This window comes from Anolis sagrei, chromosome 4 (genome assembly GCF_037176765.1).
Source record: "Anolis sagrei isolate rAnoSag1 chromosome 4, rAnoSag1.mat, whole genome shotgun sequence".
NCBI lineage: Eukaryota > Metazoa > Chordata > Lepidosauria > Squamata > Dactyloidae > Anolis > Anolis sagrei.
The window spans coordinates 144,651,113-144,677,144 of NC_090024.1; the positions used below are offsets into that span (position 1 = coordinate 144,651,113).

At 40.0% G+C, this 26,032-nt stretch overlaps 1 protein-coding gene across 2 annotated transcripts in view; it reads left to right on the forward strand.

Moving 5' to 3' along the window:
• The window catches only part of OLFM3 (olfactomedin 3), a 202,743-nt gene that overhangs the window by 142,373 nt on the left and 34,338 nt on the right, over positions 1 to 26,032 (forward strand). For both annotated transcript variants that reach the window (XM_060774022.2, XM_060774021.2), the window contains exon 2: positions 12,523 to 12,669. In XM_060774022.2, coding sequence (XP_060630005.1) covers positions 12,523 to 12,669 — 147 coding nt within the window. The remainder of the gene's footprint in view (positions 1 to 12,522; positions 12,670 to 26,032) is intronic.

A 26,032-nucleotide genomic window follows, 5' to 3' on the forward strand; every position in this document is an offset into this window, starting at 1 on the left:
ATGATAGTTGCAGCCACTTCTGTGATGAAGTCCTCAAAGACATTCAGATCTTTACAAATCATTTAATCTATGACATTGGAAAGATAGTATTTCTACTAGAGTCATAAAAACCAGAAAGGAGGTGAGAAGTATTTCCATTTTGCAATGCTAAAGTCTGAGAGAACATTCTCTGCAACTTCCTCTTTCTAAATCTAGCAGGTGAATAATTTTTTCTGCAGAATTAATAAATAATTATAATGATAGTCATAATATATTCCAATTCCAAATTGACTGACAAAACATCTGAATAAAATCACACTAGATAAAAATGACACTATATAAAACGTGCTTTATTATCCAAAACGACTTCCAAGATTCCTGGCTTCTTAGAATTTGAATCAGTAATGATCCAAAACTCCAGTCAATAGCACCTTTACAGGTTGGAATCAAAATAATGAAAACTACCTCAGGATGTTTGAATGGTATGGATATTCTCCTAAAATCAAGACAAATTATTCCAGTATTTCAAGCATTAGAGCACGGGCTCCTTAACAGCATCACATGTCTATACCTTTGATATATAACTCTAAAATATTAATATATTTTTGCATATATTGTGCCACTGGTTCAGAGTTGGAGTCTTGAAAACTAGTTTTTGCCAACTGTGCTTGTAACTACAGAATGAATACAGTTTATTGTCCCAGTATGGTAGCCAACCATTAGTGTGTTCAATCTTGTTTTTATCATTTTCTTGGACTGTGAATGTGCGGTTGTTAAACGGTAGAAGGCTACCAGGCTACATTTGGATTTCTCAGTTGCAATCGTGTTTCAAGTACTGTGTGACACCAGTTTTATGGAACATGAAAAAAGAAAACATGGGGATAGCTGACCTTTATTTTACTTACAGTGCAATCTGTCATACTGGCAGTGGCAAGATTTGTTCTAGTTTCCAATGTTTCCAGCTGTTTGATATCAAGCAAAACTGGTCCTTCCAGCTCTGTTTCTCTTTCATGGTGAAATCCACTATCACCTTCACAACAATAAACATAATTAATGACAGACCATTGTGGGCCTCATATAATGTAGTACTATAATTCTGCTCTGTAACTTATTTGCCCTATGGCAAATAATTCTATGCATCTTTCCAAACAATGCTTCTTTCTGGAGAAGGATGAAACATCTTCCTTTCTATAAATATACAGATCATTTTTGAATAAAATCTACATAAAGTAAATTTAATAAAAACATGCAACAAAAGAAACTTAACCACCAGAAAACCCTATATACATACAATTACCAGATATTTACAGAATTAAAGCAAAAAAGGAGAGGGAGAAAAATAAAACATACCACATACCTACACAGAAATCTGAACTACCTAAAGACAAAAATTATAATTAACAAATTTACAGTTAACAAAATAGAAAATGATTACTTCCAGCTATCTTTTCTGATATTATATTAAAGTCTATCCTACCTCTCTCTACTTTGCCTATGAGTTATACCACATCTATGGCATTTAACTTCTACCGATTCTCTAAATCAGCAGAGATCAAAACACAATATTTTTTTTCAAAGAGAGGGCTCTAATATTTCAAAAACATCGTCAATGATCAAAATCATTGTAGATAACCTGTCATCGTTATTCAACAATATTGGTCTGTAGTGGGGTGTGGAGTCATATCCTTGTTACAGCTGTCGCAGCTATATTAGCCTCTTTCCATCTCTCAAGAATATTCCCAGTTTGTAGAATTGAATTCATTGTCTACTGAAATGGTATTAGGAGGTCTTCTTCAATGCATCTGTAAAATGTCACAGGTAATCCATATCATTCTAGTTTCTTCCCTGCAACAGTCTTGTTTACAAACTTCTTTTACTGTGATAAGTGCATTTATAGCTTGTTTCTGTTGTTCTATGGTCTTGGGTAAATTCTGCTTAGCCATATACTCTTATACCTGAGAATGTCTTGTAATTTATATAGATAAGAATAAAACTGATGAAATGCCCCCCCTGTACTTTCTCATTATTTGTGGTCACAGTGTGACCTTCTTGTATTTTCAAAACCATTTTCTTCTCTGCTTTCAGTTTATGTGCTAGTAGTTAGTTTGAAAATTCTATATTTTTTTTGCATTTTTTACCACCCCATCAACTATTAACTGTGAAAATAGTTGTAAGATTTAATATCTCTATCAATTATAATTTTGAAGGAACTTTTAAAAACACATTCTCATCCTTTTGTATTTTATCCAAAATCAATTGAATCTTCCCTTTTTGATCACTACTACACTGAATAAAATATCCTCTCGTGAATGCTTTACCTGCATTTCAAACCACTCAAATTTCAGTTCTGTTATCCAAACAGTATAAAAATTAATTTCTTGGGTTTTTTTTTTCTTACATTTCCCCCCAAACTCTTCCATTTTACAAAATTTACTCATTTAGTCTTAATCTGAAACTTCCCCTTAGTCTCCTTAGCATCAAGAGCTCGGATTATGACCTGAGAAAGTCTTTGGTAGTATCTCAATCTTTTTTGCTCTGATAGCCAAAGATTTTGAAACCCAGATCACTGCTGAAAATGATCTGAGTCTTTGAGAAATATGATCTTTTGCCTCTCCATTTTTATATCTACATGAATGAACTATTTCCAAATTATCCAAGAAGCAAAAAAAAAACCTTGACAGTGGAATATGCTGCCTTGAAGTTTAAGCAGACCCTGGGTGGTCTGCTTAAATTGGTGCTTCGATTGGATGTTCCTGCCTGGCAGGAGGTTGGACTGAATGGCCCTTGTGGTCTCTCTCAACTCTATGATACTGTGATATTTGGTAATTCACCTTGAAAAACGGTATCTCTTTGTCAGAAGTCCTACCATCTTCAAGAGACATTATTTCATTCCAATCACCCAATAAACACAAATATTTATAAGTATTTCCAACAATTTGTCACAAAGATTTGTCTTCACTCTCTGCCTTCACTTGGAGCATATACCCTCCCTCACCACTAGTTTTAATTCCTTGCAAATCAATTTGGACTCCCACATACAAACCTTTCTCATCAGCCAATACAAACTCTGAACCCAGCATAGGATTACTATACAGCACAACCCCATTCTTGTTCATGTAGCCGATTGAAACAAACTCTCATCTTAATATTTTTATGTATCAAATTTATTATATCCTTCTTTCTAATGGGCATTTCTTGTAAGCAAATTACATCCAAATAAAGTATCCTCAAATAATGAAAAATATTTTTCTTTTCTGTGAAGCATTAGCTCTTTTAATGTTCTAGTAATCATTTGTGATCCATCATTGTCTTTTATTCAGACGAAACCCCAGTAGTCACACCAGTGTCCCCAAATCCACTTCTCTATTCAGCTGGGATTGTTAACATGGTTGACTTGTTCCTCCTGTGAAAATGCCTTCTCCCATTGGTCTTTTCTTTGTATCTGTTCTTTAACTTTTGAATCTTCCTTCTTATATTGCTTTTTGTCTCCATTCAAATCTTTCCTGTGCTCTCTCATAAAATACATAATGTAGGAACATCGAGGGGGACGGCATGGGAGGAGACAAAAACCACCCATGCAATGAGGAATAAGCACACGGTTTAACTAGAAATGTCATGGGGAAAAGACAATATCCCCCACTTATCTCTGTTTGTGGAATGATGTCCTTAGACAATATTCTTTCTCGTCAACTCAAGTAAGTCCACGTGGTCCAGTTGATGTCTTTTCTTTTTGTCCATTGCTTCAGCCTTCAATTTCAGCTTCTCTACTTTCTCATTTATCATCTTTACTTCTTGGGTTAATTGTCCAATTGATTCCTTAATCTCTTTTACCTTTCTCCTAATCTCCTATCATATTTCTTATTTCATTTCTTGTTTTAGCTCTTATTATTTTATCTTGCTTCTCAAGTGGTTTCAGCATGACCTTCCTGATCTATTTAAATTCACCCTGCATTCAAGCTATTTCTATTGCCCTTTCTGCTGATGTATCTACTAATAAGCTTCTTAATTCAGTTGTATACCAGATGTAACCCTCTAGGTGTTGTTACAACAACAACTCTTGGGACTAATCTACACTCACCATATAATGCAACTGAAACTAGCTTATCTTCACTGTGGTTATGCAACACATGCTGCCAAAACATGCTGCAGCACACATTAAGGAGGTTGAAACATATCAAGCATAGCACAAAATAAGCCACTAAATGTGCTGCAGCACAGCCACAATGTAAACCACATTACACGCCAAAATCGGCTTCACAGAATGCAAAGTGTTTTGTAGATATTTATTGTTACAGTAAATTGTAGCAGGGCCAAGTGTGTGGGGGTTGAAGAAGAACCTTATGATGGTAATTATTACATGCAGCTGGTAATGTAGGTCAGCCAGCAAGCATGGGCCATACCCGATGGGGTATAACTGTATGGGTTTTTAGAATACAGTTCTGGAGAGTTTTTCTCTGAGGAGATCTATGCTCAAAGGCTCTACTCTGGGGAGCAGGTTGGAGAGAAGCTGTTATGCTGCTCTAAAGGAGGCTATGGTGGAATGGCTGTTTACTCAAGGTTTATGTTTTGCTCTCTCATTTGACTTAAGATGAAGATGCCTTATTTTGTGTTACTTACAAAGACTATGTAAGTTTCTTTTTTGTATGCAACATTGCAAGTTTATATTTCATCTCTGCTATTAAGGAGTAAAGATTTTTCTGTTCATTTTTCCTCTTGTCTGTGTGTCTTGTGCATGGGATGTGGCTAAGATCCGCTTGCTGCGCAACATCTATCGCACTGATGTGCATTATAAAATTTAGAATGGTGTGGATTAATTTTAAAAAAACACCCAAGAACATGGCTGAGAAACAGGAGGCCAATTGAGCCCCTGATTCCTTTTTCCGCCTGGTATGCCTTTGGGGCACACATTCTCATCTTGCCTGAAAATAGCAAGGGTACTGCATTCTCCCACTACTGCAATGGATTTTGTATATGATTCAAGAGCACCTTCAGTGGTTAATGTAATCACCATCCTGCCTCAAACCTGTTCCCAGAAATGGCAGTCTATCTACACAATGACATTGGTTTCTGCCAACCAATTCCAAACCGACCTAAATGGTCACTGTAGATGAGCTCCCCATGACCCTAGTCAGATTGGCCAGTGATGGGGGATATTGGCAACTGCTGCTCAACAACATCAGGAAGACTACAACTCCTCTATTTTGATTTAGGATTTTGGAGGCATGTAGGTGCTGATTGCATTTATTCATTATATTTCCATCACATCTTCCATCCAAGGCAAGGACTTATAATTTTAGCCGCCACCACCTTTTAGTTGATCCCTTTTTAGAGATTCTTGGCTACCTATGGAGTTGAACACATACTTCCTCCATCCTAGTCTGTACCAGTAGGTTGAATTCTGCATTAACTAAATCTAAAAAGCCCATTTATTTTGAAACAGGGAGATTTTACTCAAAGGGCTTTGGGAATAGAACATTTTTCTTCCAGCTGCTGCAGTCATTGTTATCCAACACACCTTTGGCAGTTGTTTTGATAACCCTCTTGTCATTTTCAGTTATTGGACAGATTATGCCTGCGGCCAGATTTTTTTTTTTTTCTCCTTCATTTAAAAGGCAGAACCCTAGACAGAGGTCTGAAAGAATCCGGTTCTGCTGCATTGCTCAAGCAAGGAAGAGGGAATTCTAAATGTAAGCCTGTCTAGGAGCCGCATATGTAAAATTATCAGAGTTATTCCAAAATAAGGTGTACACTGGAGGGCAGTGTGAATTCTAGAAACACAGAGTGCACTACACTGTAAAATTAATACAGTTTTACACAGTTTAAGTGCCATGGATCAGTACTATGGAATCCAGTGATTTGTAGTTTGCTGAGGATCCAGTTATCTTTAGCAGAAAAGGCTAAAGGCCTTGTAAAGTTACAGTCCCCATGATTCCATAGCATTGAGCCATGGCAGTTAAAGCCATCAAACTGCATTAATTCTACAGTGTAGATGCCCCCAGAGTCAATGATGTCAGTATTATCTGTGGCTGGAATGAAGAAGATGGTCTGCTGTATTTTATTGTCCTTCTTATAACATCCCTAAGTAACCATTTCTGCAAGGCATTTTTGATAAGCTTTTATTCTAGACATGTGGTAGCAATGTGTGAATCACATATATGTTATCCAAGGGGAAGATCTATTTAACATTTAAAGGTTGTTGTTGTTAGTGGTGGTAGTAGTAGTAGTAGTAGTAGTAGTACAGGTTGGGTATCCCTTATGCAAAATATTAAGGATGTTAGGGACCAGAAGTGTTTTAGATTTGGGTTGTTTGTTTGTTTGTTTGTATTTTGGAATTCCAGTATTTGCATATACATACACAATGAGATATCTTGGCGATAGGACCCAAATCTAAACATAAAAGTCACGCGTCATATACACCTCATACACATAGCCTGAAGGTAATTTTGGGATAAGGGATGCTGAACCTGTAGTAGTAGTAGTAGTAGTAGTCGTTGTTGTTGTCATTGCATTTAAAGTATTGCCTCACAGTTCACAAGGACTCCTGAGGTGACAAACAAATTAAAACAATACAGATATAAAACATTTTAAAACACATTAAAAAAATTTAAAATTCTTTAAAAATCCTAAAATCCACTTTCAAACAGGGACTTCAAACATAAATACCATGCAGAACAACACTGCCTGGTGAAAGCTTAAAGGCGATGAGACTAGCTTAACTTCCCTAGGTAGACATTCCACAGTCAAGACACTACTACAAAAAAAGCCCTTTTATGCGTATCCATGTGACCTAAAAAATAGGCACAAATTTGTTTTGCAGTTGTGGTATATAGTATTTGGATTCACTACATAAAATGTGCATAAAATGTGTTCCTCTCATGTTTGTGAGAACAGATCAGCTTTCACAGAAAATTCAGCTTGACTTGTTAATGACAATTAAAACCAATTCCTAGAGGTCCCATCTCATCATGAAATGCAAATCCACATTAAAATGAAGAAGTGGGATTATGCAAATAGAATATCACTCAGTTTTCACTGCCTTCACTTTGGTGCCATGGGCTGAGGTATGGTACAGTCTGGAACATTGTTAAATGTTGGGTGTGATCCTGCGCAGCTTGGGTGTGATCCTGGACTCATCGCTGAGCCTGGAACCCCAGGTTTCGGCAGTGACCAGGGGAGCATTTGCACAGTTAAAACTTGTGCGCCAGCTGCTCCCGTACACTGGGAAGTCTGACTTGGCCACGGTAGTCCACACTCTGGTTACATCCCATATAGACTACTGCAATGCACTCTATGTGGGGTTGCCTTTGAAGACTGTCCGGAAGCTTCAAATGGTCCAACGAACGGCAGCCAGATTACTTACAGGAGCGGCGCTCAGGGAGCATACAACTCCTGTTACACCAGCTCCACTGGCTGCCAGTTTGCTACCGGGCACAATTCATAGTGCTGGATTTAGCCTATAAAGCCCTAAATGGTTCTGCCCCAACTTACAGGTCCGAACACATCTCCCCTTATGAACCATCTAGGACTTTAAGATTGTCTGGAGAGGCCCTGCTCTCGTTACCATCTTCATCACAAGTATGTTTGGCAGAGATGAGAGACAGGGCCTTCTTGGTGGTGGCCCCTCGGCTGTGGAATGCGCTCCCTATAGATATTAGATTGGCCACCTCCCTTTTAACATTCTGGAAAAAAAGTCGAGACATGGCTTTTTGAATAAGCGTTTGCAAATGCAGAGTAACTGACACAGGAAAATGGAACGATTAGACAATGAGTCCGGACAACGTTTTTAACAAGGAGACACTGTGAATTTATATTTTATATGCTTCTAGAACATGGCCATGTAGCCTGAAAAACCTACAACAACCCAGTGATTCCAGCCATGGATGCCTTCGACAATACATAGTATGGATTAATTGGGCAGCTGAAGATTTCCAACATTCACAAGTCCATAGCACCCAGATGCATTTGGACTTTTCTCTCCCCAGATACCTAGTTTTTTATGGGTTTTTCTATAAGTCTAGCAGAAGAACCCTGAATCTTCCCCATTTCCATTTCCCTTCTCTAATTTCTGACTGTGGTGGAGCAACAGCTTTTGGGAACAATTCAGTGGAGCTAGATGTGTGACTAGCCCCCTTTCACTCCTATTTTCTTACTGTGCATATTCAAATACAAGTATTCAAAGACATTGAAATTCAAAAACACCTTTGTTCCCATGCATTTCCGATAAGGGAGATTAAACCTGTATTTTCTTTTGAGGAGGCAAAGCAGAGGGAGTTGAGTGGACTTTCCTGTCTTTCCTCTTGTTAGAATCCAGCTGCTGGCAATGGGTTTTTGCAAGCCTGCGGCTGTAAAAGCAACAGCTACATGCCAACCACATTTCTGGTCCAAAAACAGAGGTAAACCTAAAGGCACGTACATTCAAAAACTAGGGCAGGTGAAACACTTGCAGGGAAGAATCTCTATGTGATGAGTTGTTAACACACACACCCTCCCCCAATATACTAACTATACCCAGCACATGTCCCCAGGTTGTATTTAATTTCCCTTTCCTGCTGTGAACTCTGATTTTCTCTTCCTGCTGAGAGGAAAACCTAATGGAGGAGATTGACTGGAGAAACATTTATACTCAGTGAAATCAATAGATATAAGAACAGTTTTTGAATAATGAGTCAAAAGCTTCATCCCCGCACCTCATTCTTGAACAAAGTTAAACCCCTGTACAAAAAGGAGATAATGAAAAGATAACATTTTGAACTGAACTTGCTAGCATCAATATTCATGCTGGCCTTCTTTCATTTAATAATATTTATTTGCTTTATTTAAAATTTATTGTTTGCATTGCTTCATTTACCTATAATATTAGGATCACTCTCTAATATTATAGGTATCGTATTTCCGGTGTACTAGATGACTTTTTAACCCTGGAAAATCCTCTCAGAAGTCAGGGGTTGTCTAATATGCCGCGTACAAAATTTATTATATTAAATATTTTGGAAGGGATGAGTAAATGTTGGTTAAAGGGTGGGTGCTTACTTCGGCAAGGGTGCCAAGCAAAAGCCTCAAGTCTTCGTGGTGGTTTCTCCTTCTCCTCCTTCTCTTCCACTGAGCCGAGCATGGAGTGGAGGTGCCCCTCAAGGAGACTGAAGCCTGACAGAGGGAGCCAAATGGTGCCAGAGGGGTGCAGCAGCAGTAGCTGCTTTGAGCGCCCTTCTCCAGCAGGAGAGGGGAGGGGAGGGCAGAGGGACTGAGCACGTGGAGAGGCGGAGTGGCAAGCCGCATGGCCATGGAGATCACTGGGCTGTCCCATCACCACCAGCCTAGTAGCTCTACCTCGCCATGAGTCTCTGGCAGAAGCGGACCTTCAAGCCTGGAGCGAAGAAAGCTCTCCTTCTCCTCAGTTGCGGCAGGAGGAGGAGGAGGAAGGAAGGAAGGAAGGAAGGAAGGAAGGAAGGAAGGAAGGAGGAGGAGAAGAACGGAGGGAGGGAGGGCACAGGGAGGAGGAGGAGCAAGCTGCATTGCCATGGAGACCGCTGGGTTGTCCCCGCTGCCACTGCAGGTCTATGCTGGCTTTCCCTCACCATGAGCCTCCAGCAGAAGATGACCCTCAAGCTCAGAGAGAAGAAAGCTCTCTCAAGCTACTACAAAAAAAGAGGAGTGGTCTTATATGGCGAGTATATCCTAAACACTCAATTTTAGATGGAAAAGTTAGGGGTTGACTTATACCCCCAGTCATCTACTATGCCAGAGAATATGGTATATGCAGTAGGGTGGATTCAGATTTAGTCTTAGACAGCAGTGCTTGGAGAAATGGACTTCCCACCTTCTCCCTTTCTTCAAGGCAGACCTTCCAGAATGGACTGGAAGTACTGTTTCAGACCGAAAATTGTATTTTGTAAAAACTCCCTTCTAGTATATTACTAACTCATCTGGAGAAAACTGTTGTACAAGTTGTGTTTTGTGTTTAACGAAAATAGCCTGCAAAGCTGTGGTTCACATTACACTTTGAAGTGGCATCAAGGACAACCTTAGGCAGGGTGACTTGGTAGCCTTAGGCTGTTGACTTTGTCATGAAAGGGCAGCACATTGTTAGTCACTCCATGAATGTATGTTGTATTATTTTTCATTACTTCTTAGATGATATATTAAGCTAAATCATTTGAGCCAGCTTTGAGCATTATGCCTACTAACTGGGAGGGAGGGTAGCATTTGTTGTTCCACTTCAGACACCAAAATGTCTTGGGGCAGCCTGAAATGGTACCATCTAGTCAGGGTTTCTTTATCATCGATCTGCTGCCTATTTCAGCCTTAGAAAACTATTTGAATGTGACACAAATGCCATTTTTTAAAAAAATAATGTCCACAGTGTTTCCAGAATCAATTTTCAGCTCAGCTAACGAAGCGTTAGTTTTTCAGTACCTGCTCTCTTTTTTTCCAAAGTCTTCTGAGGCCTGTGTGGTCGTGAAAAAATCCTTTGCAGTGTTATTTCTTTATATTTTCTGTGATGGATTTTGTCTCTCTCTCCTACATGTTGTTCAAAGCCTTTTCTGCCTTGTTTCTAAGGAGGATTGTACAAGTTGATCTCTTGTAGAAAATACAGCCTGTCTGCAAGCTGGTGACTTTAGATGCACACACTGCCCTCCACTTGTAACCTCTGTTCTTCCTTATTTTGAAAGAAACGAAAAGCTATGTCTGGTTAACATCAGGAGCCCACACTGCCTATTTTTAAAATATAAAAATGGATGGAACACCTGTGCTGGGAAAAGAGAGTTCTATGACACATAAAAGCTCACTTCTGTCTGACAAGTGCTTTTATGTGTTGCAATTTGGTTAAAAGCAGATGTATGACATTGGGTTAGACCACAACTCCCATTTGCCTAAAATAGTCTGGTTAATACATAGGAGTTATTAACCAGACTCCTGGTTAATAGGAGTTAGTAGAGGGCACCAACTACTGTCCCTGAAGTAGTTGGTTTACATTTACATATTCATTGCTTTCTTTATTTGTTAGCTACGTATTTGTCCCATTCTTCCTCTAATGAGATCAGGTGGATCTTCTCCACACTTTTGACCTCATTGTTTGGGCAAATTTGCCCATCATACACCAGTTCCCCTCCCATTTTGTCACGGAGTCCATTACATGATGTACATCTACTTCCAGCAGGGCTCTGTGGCGAAAGAGGAAAGGAAGTGGCATATGACAATGCCGCAGTAACATGGGAAGCTTCCCACGTTGCATTTGTAACAATAAGGTGGCAGAGGCCAACAATCACATTAAAGAAAAAATACAGAAGACTTTACCAGTGGCTGGATCTGCAAGATTAGTAGAAATATATTGTGTTTGAGGAAGGAGGGAGAAGAAGGGAGGGAAAAATATAATATAATGGAAGGTAAATGTTAAAGAAAAGGAAATAGTTTTGTTTGATTATGATTATAAAATTCAATAAAATAAAACAATGGGGTGGCTGATGCTTCCCCCAATGGGATGTGGCCAGCAGGAAGTCAGACCATGTGGGGCATGGGGTGACAGGTTCTCCATGCCCCCCCCCCACCATGGCAAATCCATATGCTAACGTGATAACGTCCTTTATCCTCACAGGAACTTGGTGAGCTAGGTTGTGCTGAGAGAGATGGTGTGTGTGACTGGTCCAAGATTATCCAAAATCCAAAGTACATTTCATAGCTCAATGAGAAACTGGAACTCTTTTACACTACAATTACAGTACTCTGATTTCATGTTACCTGTCATGGCTGTGTCTTACGGAATCCTCGGGTTTCTAGTTTGTTAAGGCACTGAAGCTCTCTGGCAAGGGATTCTAAAAACCTTTCCTGAAACTGCAAATTCCAAGGGTCCATACAAGAGAAGCATGACAGTTAAAGTGCTTTTATGTATCAGTGTGAAAGTACCTCTGGATTTTCTAAGTTCCAGCCCAGCACTCCTCACAACCACACCACAGTGTCTCTGACCATTGAGTAGTCCAGATATCTGACAACATTGATCCTATATGATTTATTTTGGATATATGTAGCTATGTGGAGAGACGCTTTTAGTTTTGTAGGTTTCAGCATCCACTGGAGTCATTATACTTTGTCATAGTTGGAAGGTCATGCACAGTAGGTTATGCCTTAAAGCCCTTTTCAATTGATGGTGTCCCTAAGGTGTCCTATTACAGAATTTTCTTGGCAAGATCTGTTCAGAGTGGGTTTGCATTTGCCTTCCTCTGAGTGTGAGAGATTGTGACTTGCCCAAGGTGACCCAGTGGGTTTCCATGGCTGATTCAAATGCTGATCTCCAGAGTGATAGTCAGGACTGCTACACTACATTGGCTTTCATGTGAAGATATGGAGTGGAAATGTGGAGGAATTTATCTCTTCTGGGAGAAGAAGGCACTATCACAGTTTGGAAATGGAGAAAGAATGAATTTACCCCCCAAAAGCAATGCATTTCCAAGATGTCAATTCTGGATTTCTATGCATCTCTAAACTTCTTAAATCTGAAAATGTCAAAGCAATGAGCAGCACTAATGTCCCTAATTATTTTGTTTGCAGACTCAAATTAGTCCTAAAGAAGGATGGCAAGTCTATAGTTCAGCCCAAGATCCAGATGGGCGGTGTATTTGCACTGTTGTGGCACCAGAACAAAACCTCTGCTCCAGAGATGCCAAAAGCAGGCAACTTAGACAACTGCTAGAGAAGGTAAGGGGACAGATTTGCTTCTTCCATTTTACTTTCTCTAAGGTGCTCATGGATACTTACTCCCCTTTATTTTTCCATTCCATTTTTTGTTTTATTGATTTCTCTGATTCATCAAATATTTTTGTTTTCCATTAAAATGTATTATTTGTAATGCTGTACTTTCATAAATTATAAGTGGGAAATGTTTTATGGACAAAGTTTGCCTGTAATTTCTCTGAAAGACAGGATTTTTATTTCCATACAAACTGTGAATAGCTATGCTTCTCATCTCACAAATACATGTGGATGGCACCGGGATTGTGGCGCAGCTGGCTGAGTGTCAGCTGCATTAAGATCACTCTGACCAAAAGGTCATGAGTTCGAAGCCAGCCCGGGCTGGAGTGGGTGTCCAGCCATTGTGTAGCCCCTTGTCGACCTTTGCAACCCGAAAGACAGTTGCATCTGTCAAGTAGGAAAATAAGGTACCACCTTGTGTGGGAGGCTAAATTTAACTAATTTATGAGGCCATAAAGAAAAAAGACTCCAGGGAATGTGGAATGCGGAAGAACTTCATCGGTGTCGTTGATGGATGATGAAAAGCAGCAGCTCCCCTGGCGGCCAGAAAAAAGTTAAATAGCCTCAGTGTATTTGTGTGTTAAATGTTGTTTGTCAAACTGGCATTGAATGTTCGCCATATATGTGTTTACTGTAATCCGCCCTGAGTCCCCTGTGGGGTGAGAAGGGCGGAATATAAGAACTGTAAATAAATAAATAAATAAATCTGTCAGGGTGCTCTGAATGCGATTTTCCTGCTTCTTGGCAGGTGGTTGGACTGGATGGTCCATGAGGTTTCTTCCAACTCTGTGATTCTATGTTTATGAAAAAACATTCATTGTAGATAGTATGAAAGAACCTTTCAAACAGCAAATCTGTTGTGTAGGCATGTGATTCGTTTTGCTATTTTATACATCCATAGGAAATAGAGATTATTGTGTGAAATTAAAAAAAATGTCTGCATTATCTAAGAAAAAACAATTATTGTATTTAATGTAACATTATTGTACTATGTGCCATGGAAGAACTAGTGTGCCATAAGAAATGAATCTATCCAGTTATTATAAGCCAATTCTGCCCCAATTACCCACCCATATAGAAGTCTATTTACTGCATCGCTGGGTGATTTGTTGGTCTGACCTTTTTTGCTTCTGCCTCTGCCCTAAGTGTGTTTTGGGTCATTTCATCACTGTTGATGCAGCCTGCTTCTAACTCCTGTCTTACTACCGTGCCCAGGAGGTCAGGAACCAAGATTTTAAAGTGAAGGAGGAAGCTACCCAGTTAAGGTCAAATTTCCTTGAACTCCACAGGTATCAGGGCAACCAAAGCTGGCTCGTTCTAAGCCGATCTTGTCAGAAGAAAATGTTTGAACATGGTAGAGGTTTAACAGAAAAAATACCATTTATTTTCAGAAACAGCTCTGTGCTGAATATCTTCAAGACTCCATGCTCTAGGATTGCCTCCCTCTCAGGATGCATACAGTTAGAACAAAGACCCAAACAACAGTATAGGGAATGTGTGTCCCTCTGCAGTTGAGAAATGTAGTTGTCTGAACAGCCCTCTCCAACTCAAACCATCAATTTGTCCAGAAAAAAATCATTGATGTCCTCAATGCTTCACTAAGAGAGCCTGGTAAAATGACAGAATGCCCTACAGCAGTGGTTCTCAACCTGTAGACCCCCAGATGTTTTGACCTTCAACTCCCAGAAAACCTAACAGCTGGTAAACTGGCTGGGATTTCTGGGAGTTGTAGGCCAAAACATCTGGGGACCCACAAGTTGAGAACCATTGCCCTACAGTGAGAAAATATATTTATCTCGCAGTTTTTATTCTCACTACAACTATAGATGGATATTATCCTTGAAATGATTGGCTTGAACTTGAAAGAGCCGGGGGTGGGGATGGCCAACAGGGAGCTCTGGCGTGGACTGGTCCATAAGGTCACGAAGAGTCGGAAACGACTGAATGAATAAATAACAATAAAAACAACTATGTGAGGTTAGTTAGGATGTTAGGTAAAGAACACAGAATGCTTCATTTTCAAAAATGCCAACACTGTCACAAAGCCACTCTGAGTCCCTCAACAAGGGAGAGAGGGTGGGATGCAAAACAAAGTAAATAAATACATACAGGTACTTTTTTTTTCTCCAGAAGGTTGTTTCCTAGAAAATAGCTCTATTTTCATTGCACCACCACTCAAGCGTCATTTTATTGTGTTGAACTACAACTTATATAATCCCTAATGAGAGATATAGAATCTTCAAGCTGTGGATGGTTAAAATCATGGATGTAGAATCTGCGGTATGGAGAGCCGATTGTATTTTTTTTTAAATAGTTTATTCAGAAAATTATCACAAATTGAATTTCTATTTTTAAATGTTAACTTTTCCTTACATGTGGAATTCCAGAATATTGAGGAACAGCTGAACTGTAAGGAACATGTATTTGCCATGCAGCTGAGAATCTAAGAACTATAGTAAGAACAGTTTTTCCAGAAATATAAATGTTTGGAATAAACATTCAAATATTTTCCAGGGCTGCACATCTCTCCATACACCATGACAATAGCTGGGGTGATGGGAGTTGTAGTGTTGTCCAAACAACCCTGGAGGAAACCGGTCTCAGAATAATCCAGGAGACACAACTCTGTAGTCAGTTAAGTTGGTGGATTGATGATCAGTTTTCTCCCAATCTGCTAAAGATCAAGAAGCTTAAGACCACCGAGCCACATCAAGAGCCTTCAAAAAAGATGAAGTAATGTGTGCCAGGGATTGTGTGGGCTGCATATCAATTCTTTTTTCCATTCCTCTGTATCTCCTTAAATTAACAGACGTGATTCCGATTGCTTGGAGAGCTTCTCTCCCCTGCATCAAATTAGTAAGATATTGTTTCTCTCCTAGGGAGAAGGAGAAAAATGGAATAAAAATGCAGGAACATAACAAAGCAATGTTTGTTTAGCAACTGTAGCATCAACAACTCAGCTATGGTTTCCATATAATAGTTCTTGGCTCTTACACTCAGAGCATGTGAAAATTGGAATATTAAAGGGAGTTGTTCATCTCAAGGCATTCAGCTGCAAATATAGACTTGCCAATGGAGTGAGGGCTGTTTTGTTTTGCTTTTGCTTTTGGATTTGATTAGTTTGCTTTTACATATTCCACGGAGAAGCTGTATGATAATAGAAAAGGGGGGGATGCATATGCGAATCTGGATCCCTGACAAGTACTAGCTCCATTAATCTCAGAGTTTAGGGAAAATACTTTGTTTGGATGACAGCTCACTGTATCTTCCAACCAGCACAGCCAGGAGCACTGCTGCCCAAGGTATTCTGGGAATTGTCATCCCAAAAGTTAGTTTTCCAAGCTTTGAGTTATTCAGGCTTTGGTATTAATTTAATCTGCTGGCTGCCAGGGCTCCCTGTGTCCACACATTTGAGAACAAAAATAAGGAGCCAACTTTGCAAAACTAACATATAGTGGTCTTAGATAAGGCCCTCTGTCTCTTCTAAGTGGCCTTCTTTCAAATTTTGTTGCTACAGGTATTGTTCATTTGCATCCGCTACTTGTTTCTGAGTTGAGAATTTGGCCAGCCATTATTCCTGCAATTGAGCTAATACCTCACAACAACCCCACAACAACCAGGTTTCAGATCAGGGAAAACTGTACAGCCCAAATTCTTAATCTGACCAAGCACATCGAGAAAGGATATGAGAAAGGTTGCATTACTGGAACAGTTTTTGTTGACCTTACAGCAGCCTGTGACACGGTGCAACATAGGAAAATGCTGCAGAAAGTCTACCATATTACCCGAGACTATGATTTCACAAAAACTATCCAGACTCTCCTAGAAAACCGTAGATTCTATGTGGAGTTTCAGGGCAGGAAAAGTAGATGGAGGAGGCAAAATAATGGCTTACCCCAAGGCAGCGATCTTGCACCGACCTTGTTTAATATCTTTACTAACAATCAGCCACAACCACCACTCACAAAGAGCTTTATATATGCTGATGACCTTGGCCTAACAACACAAGCAAAATATTTTGAAACAGTTGAAATCCAACTTACTAATGCCTTGAAATATCTCTCCAGCTGCTACAAAGATAACCACCTGAAGCCTAATCCTGCCAAGACACAAGTGTGTGCTTTCCATCTATGCAACCATGAAGCCAACAGGAAATTGAAAGTCACCTGGGAATGTCAAGAATTTTAACATTGTTTCCATCCCAAATATCTCGGTGTCACCTTAGATCGAACACTAGCATATAGGAAACAACGCTTGAACACCAAGCACAAAGTAGCTGCACGCAATAACATCTTGCGAAAACTTACTGGCAGCACATGGGGTGCAGACCCAAAATTAATAAGAACATCAGCCCTGGCCTTGTCTTACTCAACTGCCGAGTATGTCTGCCCTGTTTGGCATATTTCTGCCCATGCAAAGCAGGTGAACATAGCATTGAATGAAACATGAAGAATAATCACAGGATGTCTTAAACCTACACCTGTTGATAAACTGTACAAGGTAGCTGGCATCCCCCCCCCCCCCCCCCCCCGATGTGCGATGGGAAGTTGCTGCTAAATGTGAGAGAAATAAGGTTGGTCACTGTGAAAGTCATCCACTACATGGCTACCAGCCTCCTCCCAATAGACTCAAATCAAGGAAAAGCTAAAGAACTACCACTCCTCTTGGCGTCCTTCCAGCAACAGAAAGAGTATCACTCTGGGCAGCTAAGCCAGGAAATCCCAACTGGATGCCCCCCCCCCCCCGAGGGTCTTCCTCCAGGGGCAAACCAAGAATGGGCAACTTGGAAGTCCCTGAATAGACTCAAAAACTGAGTGGACAAATCAAAAGACAACCTGGCAAAATGGCACTACCTAAAAGAATCCCATACCTTGTGTGACTGTTGAACAGAACAGACAACTCTGCATCTCTATGCTTGTCCACTGTGCCCTGCCTCATGTACAGAGGAGGAATGTTGGAGGCTACAGACAATGCCGTTGGAGGCTACAGACAATGTTGTTGCCCGTTTTTGGTCAAAAGATATTTAACCACCTGCACACTTTCTACTTTTATCACTTTTATACTAATTTATGCAATGCTTTTGATACAAAATAAATAAAACCCTATAGTATATTCCTTTTATTTATGCTAGGATATACTTTCATTTGTTTCACTTGATTTGATTTCTTTTATATCCCATCTTTCCTTTGCAGAAATCAAGGGAGAATATATAGTTCCTGCATCATTTTTTATCCTCACTACATTGCATTGCCCTCTCCCTAACACCTTGGAGAGCTGTAGTTCCTCAATTTTAACCTCACACCCAAACATGCAGAAGAACCAAAAATGACCAAAAATGGCAAATAATGCCTCTTGCAAAATTTCTAGGGGTCCTTTCTGTATACTTCACCTGTTCCATCTTGTTGCAAAATAGTTTGAAAGGGTAAGGGTATCCCCAAAAGGTCCTTAAATGCAACCAAAGGGTGTTAGCTCCCCAACATTTGAATGACTGGAACATCTACCACAGTTATGAGAGAGATTTTTGCAAAATTCCCATCTGTGGATTGCAGGTTTCCGCCACTCACTTCATCTCAGCTGTTTATTCTATATTTGTGAAATTAGGTATGTCTCCAACCTGTCAGAAAATGCTGTAAAACCTGATGGGTCATTATTCTCTAATGTCTCCAAGTTGATGATGCTTCAATCTAATGCTTGGTAATAAGGGGAAGAGAATATACAAATCAGTCAGTTTCACATGTATACAGTCACAAGTTTTTTCTATCCTATTTGAACTTTATTCTGTGAAATATTTAAAAATATTAAATATTATATTAACATCTATGAACCACTTTTCCAAAAGTACACATAGAGGCAGTCCCCAAGCTAGGAACAAAATAACATAGGGAAGGGTGAACACCCCTGTGGTATTTGTTTTGCCATCTGTGCACCTGAAAAAAAATTCAGCTCATTTTCTATCCTTGTGATAATTGTATTTTGAAAAAAATTGGCTTGTTGTGGAAACAAGGATTGGTGAGGAAAGCTTCAATTGAAACACCTTTTCCGATGATAACTTTTTCAGGGGTTAATTTCTTTTTCTAGGGGGAGATTTCTCTCACTTTCTACTATCTCACCCTGTTCCTAACTATGAGTCATTTGTAAGTTGTACCTTGGGGACTATCTGTATTTGTATGCAGCTTTCCACATTGGTACACAGTATTTGAGCTCAGAGTGGGTTTGATAAAATTGGATGCGTCACAGCAAGCAGACTCCAAATGTTAATGGTGTTCTTGCCTATTTATTATTCTTATTATAATTATCATTATGTTTATTTATATCTCACTTGTTTTCTCCATACAGAGACTCAAAGTGGCTCACAGCTAAAAGCATTACAATACAACTTAAAATATATAAATCTACAAATATTAAAACAGTATTAAACATCATTAAAAAGCATAAAAATTATAGGAGCCCCTGATGATGTTAAAAACCTCCTTCTTTAAAAGCCTGCCTGAATAAAAAGGTTTTAGCCTGCCTCCAGAAGGGCAGCAGGGAGCTCCACAGTTGAGGGGTAGCCTCCAAGAAGAAATCTCCTATCTCTGGTTCCCATCAATTGAACTTGAGATGGAGGTGAGACCAAGAGAAGGGCCTCTCCTGAATATCTCAAGGCCCAGTCAATTCCGTACACGGGGATACGGTCAGCCAAATAGCCTGGACCTGAACCATCTAGGGCTTTAAAAACCATAACCAGCACTTCAAATTCTGTCAGAAAACAGACTAGCAGCCAGTGGAGCTGCTGCCACAGGGGGGTTGTCTGGTCCTTGTAGCCAGCCCCAGCAAACAACCTGGCTGCAGCTCTTTGGACCAGCTGAAGTTTCCAAGTACTCTTCAGAGGTAATCCCATGTAGAGTGTGTTACAGTAATCCAGACGAGATGTAACTAAGGCATGGACCACTGTGGCCAGATCTGGCTTCTCAAGGAACAGACACAGTTGGCGCACAAGTTTTAATTGTGCAAAGATGCTCTTAGCCACTGCACGTACAGGACCTCCAGGTTCAGAGCTGAGTCCAAGCTGCCCCCCAGACTGCGGACGTGTGACTTCAGGGAGAGTGTAATCCAACCCAGCCTTACAACTGATCAGGAGTACCTCTGTCTTGTCTGGATTAAGTTTCAATTTGTTTGCCCTCATCCAGGTGACAGGCACTGGTTTAGGGTCTGGACAGCTTCCTTGGCATTAGGTGGAAAGGAGTAGTAGAGTACGGTATCATCTGCATATAGATGGCACCGAACTCCTAAATTACAGATGACCTCTCCCAGCAGTTTCATGTATATGTTAAACAGCATGGGAAATAGCATGGAACCCTGAGGAATCCCACAGATCACGGGCTGGGGGTTTGAACAGGAGTCCCCAGCACCACCTTCTGGATACCGCCCTCCAGGAAGGACCGGAGCCACTGTAAAACAGTGCCTCCCAGTCCTATCCCAGTGATACCATGGTATCAAAAGCCACTGAGAGATCCAGGAGAACCAACAGTGGCACACTCACCCTGTCTAGCTCTCTTCATAGGCCATCCACCAAGGTGACCAAAGCTGTCTCTGTTCCATAGCCAGGCCTGAAACCAAATTGAAATGGTTCTAAACAATCTGTTTCATCCAGAACTCCCTGGAGTTGGAAGGCCATGACATGCTCCACGACCTTGCTCAGAAAGGGGAGGTTGGACACTGGTTGATAGTTGTTCATTATACAGGGGTTCAGGGATGGCTGTTTAAATATAGGTCTCACAACTGCCTCCATTAGGCAAGCTCGAACTTTATCTGGGAAGTACCCAGCAATTCAATTTGTTTGGGAGCAGAGAACCAAACAATATTCTCCAGCATTTCTGGGTCGGCGTAGTAGTTATTTTAAATGAAATCACCCAGAATAAAGGGATTTGGACTATATTGAAAACACCTTTTGTTTTGATGCCATCTAAGACAGTATGGGATCCTCCCCTTCATATGTCTGCCAAACCTCCCTCCCCCCCCCCACCCCTCACCCCCAAAAAGCTGCCCCCAAAGGTAAGGTGTAATTTGTAGCATCAAGTGCAGAGAAAAAAAGCAAGAGCCAAAGAAGCCTGAACCAATGCTAGGAAATCACAATGAGAGAACAAACTAGCATAAATTCAATTCAGAATCTGGCTGGGTGATTTTTAGTGCACAACATAATAGGCATTCACACCGCAAGCCTTTTCTCCAAAGCTCGGTTGTGTGTTGCTGTTCCTAGAAGTTTCACAACTTTCTCTGGCTCAACTATTGGAGCTTCCATTTAGAAATAGAAGCAATCTGTCTTTCAAAATAAAGGAATCTATGAGCCATAGCAAGAGGGACGGGAGATGCCTCAACCCCAAGATAATAAGGAATATGTGCGCAGTTGTTTTCTTTCTGCGTATGTTTGTTCACAGATGAAAAGACTCTCCAATTTACCCTCCTGCACTGAAATGCTGCACTAAAGGCTTTGGAGCAGTTCCATAGCATTCATTTTGGCTGTAACTGCAGTTAATCTATATACCACATACCAAGAGCAGCCCTTTCCCATAGCACAGGACTTCTGGGAGCTGACGTCTAACAATAACTGAAGGACTGCACAATTGACTCCTCTGACCAAGGAAATATCAAGAGGGATCAAGCCAAGGAAGAAAGTAGGAGCAGCAGCAATGAGGAACAATATGCGTATTTATCCACTACCTGATTACTAGGGGTGGGTAACCACGGAAAAATTTGTTTCTAAACTCGATTCGTTTCCAGGGGGCGCTAGCATTTCCAAATTCTAAATACTTCCAAAATTTTGAGATTTCAAAATTTCGTTATTTACGAAATTTCGTTAATTTCTAATTGATTCGTTAATGGCGGACGTGATTGCGCAATATGCCAAAAAAAACCTCCAAATGGGACAGGGGGAACTTCTGAAGCTTCCCTCTCCCTCTGTTGTTGACTGTTGGTGTGATAAAACAAACAACAACTATAAAACTTGCACCAGACATGCGAAAATAATTACGAAATAATTACGAAATAATTACGAAACAATTTTGAAACAATTAAGAAACAATTACGAAACAATACGAAATAAATTAAAACATTGTTTCGAATCTAATTTACTCCTCACACTATTCCTGCATGGCTCAATATCGGATCGTAAGCTAATTTAAATACGAATTAATAACGAATTACGAAATTAACGAACGAAACCGCCCAGCCCTACTGATTACAGCAGTTTGATGCCATTTTAATGCCAGGAATCAATCCTACTGACTCCTTGAATGGGTAGTTTGTTATGGGAATTAAAATTCTGTCCTGAACTACTACACTAGTCCCTCTCTAAATCAGGAAAAGTTACTATTCACAAAGACTGCATTTCTTCCCTGTTTAGGCAACATTCAACATTCAAAATCAACCCATGATAATATTCAAATAAAACATAGTAAAATTATTTTAATTTAATCAGATCAAATATACAAGGAAATTCTCGGAGTATGTGTGCGTTGCTGCTTCCACAAATCCATGTTTTTATAGAGAGTAATTGCAATGCTAGCAAAACAGCCCTACTTTTGTCATACTTCTCAGGGTATTTTATCTTGCTTGTCTTCCACAGTGACAAGCATAATAAAAAATGAGGATTTGCTATTATTATAAGCACTTTCTCAGAAAATATTAAGAGCTGCGTGAGTAGCATATCTGCATTCAGGCACAAGTTTTAAAACTGGGAATGGGATTATAAAAGATTCAATGACCACAAATCCAAATAATTGTTTCTTTGCCATTCTAAATACTACTGCCTTATACCACCTCTTAGGTCTACATTGCTTCATGCATATCAGAATTTAAAATCTTTATTTTCTAAATCAGACCAGGTATTTTTCTCATCCATGGGTGGCCAGATCTTTTCTTTTATAATTTTCTACTCGTAACCCTCTGTGCACACACTTCAATCATCAAAATATTTGTTTCTCCCCTTTTCTTTTTAAAAATGCAATGAGAAGTGACATAGCTCTACTTCTTTTTGCCCCTTTGGAAGAAAAAGAGTTATAATAACTGCATTGCAGAGACGGTGGGTTCTGGAATGCTTTTTCAGGGGTTGTTAAGGGCTTCTTATGTATTTGAATGCATTTCAGGGGGCAATTTTCAAGCAAAACTCTTTTCTTTTAGAATTTTCTACTCCCAACCCCACACAGAGAGAAAAATTACATTGAGAGCAGAGGGTTTGGAAAGCTATTAGGGCCAGGTGATGCACTATTCTGGGACCATATTTTTTCCACTACTGATCTAATCATACATTTGTGGCAGTAACTAACCAGATGTTATGGTAGTATGTCAAGAATGAATAAGCAAAATAGATGGGAGAATGAGTGGAAGGAGCGGTAGATATATTTTTGTTTTTCTGTAATTCATGCCCCAAAAATCTGGCAAGCTGAATTTAAAATCTATATAAATAAAAATATAATGTTCGTTTGTGGGATTAGCATAACTCAAAAACCACTGGACAAATTGATACCAAATTTGGACACAATAAACCTACCAGGCCAATGAGTGACCAACCCTCATAAAAACACTGAAAAGCTCAGCAGAAGAGACTTAAAAAGCCAAAAAACAAAATTACATTACAATGCATGTGCAAAACCACATATATAAATGCGAACACATATATACACACACAAAACACATATACACAGTGTTGTAGTTCAGTGTGATAGTAGCGTTGCTACTAGTGGTAGAAGGGAGAAGAGGGCTGCGCAGGTGTTGGAGGAGGAGCAGCAGCAAAAGTGGATTAGAGAGATAATCATGGCACCGACTGATTCCGAAACCTTTGAGGGTTTCTCTGACTGTGAAATGGGGGATGGGGAGGAAAGCAGGGGAGTTAAACGGGCAACTCGCGAACAAGGATCTGATGAGGAGATTCAAAGGAAGCGTATCCGTGATATACTTAGCGCTCCTATGGAGGATGAAGACTTTATGGGTTTTGAAGGGAGTGATGGGACTGAGAGTGACATGGGGGGGAGGATGATTTTGACTGGACCCGTGTACAGGAGATTAGGGATATCTGTACCCAGCCTACCTCCACTGATAGCTTTGAAGGGTTTACAGAAGAGTGGCAATCGGGGAGCACTTGGCAAGATCTAAGTCTTGACAGACTCTGGCAAAAGTGGAGGGATGGTGGTCTGGGTTCAGTTGCAGGGAATGGGGCAGCTGAGAGTGATGATGAAAGGGTGGGGTGCAGCTCATCTTCAGAGGAGGAACTTTAAGATATAAGTGGGGTTTGTTTCAATGGGTCTTTGCAGAAGTGTCTCTTTTGGGGTTCCTGCCACAATTCTCGAGCTTGGGTCCTTGGACTACAGATTCCTGTGTTCCTGTGTTTTCCTTTTGTGATTCCATGAACAACGACTTCTACTCTACCGCATTTGACTTCGGACCGTTTTGGACAACACTTTTTTGCCTCTTGGACTAATTCATCTTGCTTGCATAGTGCTTCGACTTCAGACCGTTTTTGGACTCTGTTTTTGCCTTTACCTAACGTGCTTTTGAACATTCTTTGTATTTTGTAAGTTTTAAGCCGATTGCTTCATATTTCAGTTATACACCAGGATAATCCGGGTTATATTTAAGTTGTTTATTTAACCTTGCTTTTGATACCAACTCTTTGGTTGAACTTGAGGCACTGAAGTAAGTGTTTCAAAGACTCTTTGTGAACAATAAAACTGTGTTTGGACCTTGCATCCTGTGTTTGGCTTTACTGAGGCTTCTGGTTCTTGACACACAGACTGGGCCACAGCAATGCATGGCAGGGGATGGCTAGTCCATAATAAAATGTAAGTATCACAAATCAAATATAACCTTACACTTACATTTACAGAAAATAATTGTGTGAGCTTATGCATAATTATCTGGAGGTAATCTCTAATGAAGTCAGTGGCCAGATTTCAAGGGATAGTCCCAATTAGAGCAGACTCATTAACTCAATTGACTATATGGAAATACTGGGTTCATCTACACCGGGTAAGGTACCCTGATGTAAATCTTCCTTTGGAGCAATCTCATCTTCAACACTTACGTGCTGAGTCCAGGGCCATTGTCCAGATGTCATAAATACTTTTTAAACATTAAAAAGTTTCTTTTGTTCCATTTTCAGTGAGACAGGTTGCATTAGGCACTTTACAGAGAAAGAAAGTAGATGCCCAGATTATATAGCTACATGTTTTACACAATCAAATGGGATTTTACATTTTAAACAGCTTTCACTCACAAATATATATATATTCACTCCCCATGCATACATTACCATCCCTGTTTCTGCTCCTAGAGAAGAGACCCACACGTGGGGCTAATCACATTCCCTGCAAATCTGCCATTTTGCTGATATTTCTCCATCCCTTGGAGATGGAGAAATATTTCTCCATCCCTTGGAGAAAGAGGTGGGTGTGCAGACTCTGCATTCCTGCAGGCTGCTGTACTTTTCCTTGATGTAAGGAACCATTGTTTGACTTACTAAACTTAAAGAGTAATTGTTTTTGGTTATGTAAGCATGTTGTTTTCAGCCACAGTTTAACAGGTTAGCCATTTTTATCAGGAACGTTTTAATCAAAGTTCAGCAGTTCTTGACTTCTTCACCTCCTTTTGCAGTTTTCAGGCTTCTTTGTCAGAATTGTGTCTTCAGCCTTATTTAAGCCTCAATCATACTCCAATCATTCAATCCACACATCACATAGATGGCCTGAAAACATATTCACCTCACTTAGCTTTCACTTCTTCCATATTGCTGGCCCATCTAGATGGAGGTCTGAGGTTTTCTAGGGTGGCAGCAGTAATATGAATTCAATCCCTCCCCATTCCCTGTGCCGATCAACATAGGTGATGTGTCTACATTGTATAATAAATAGTTCGGCATCACTATAACTGCCATTGCTCAATACTGTGGAATCCTGGGAGTTGTAGTTCTGGGTCTTTAGCTTTCCCTGCCAATAATGCTGGTTCTTCACTAAACTACAATTCCCATGATTCCATAGCATTGAGATTTCTAAAAAATTCTGCTTCAGGAGGAGTCACCTTTTCTAAAAGGTAACATACAGAGTCACTTTAAGAGACTTTTTATAGCTGGTGCTCTTCTCCAGCACTGTTTTGAATTAAACTAAAGACAATACTTCCAATCCACATACCCCTCCCCCTGGACACTGCCATAGCATTTCAAGTATATGTGTAAAAAAAAGGATCATTGCCTTTGAATGCTGCTCCAATGTTGCTCTTGAAGCATTTTTCTGAGTTGTAACAATGCATATCTTTTGTAAGTTATCATTTGATGGAATAA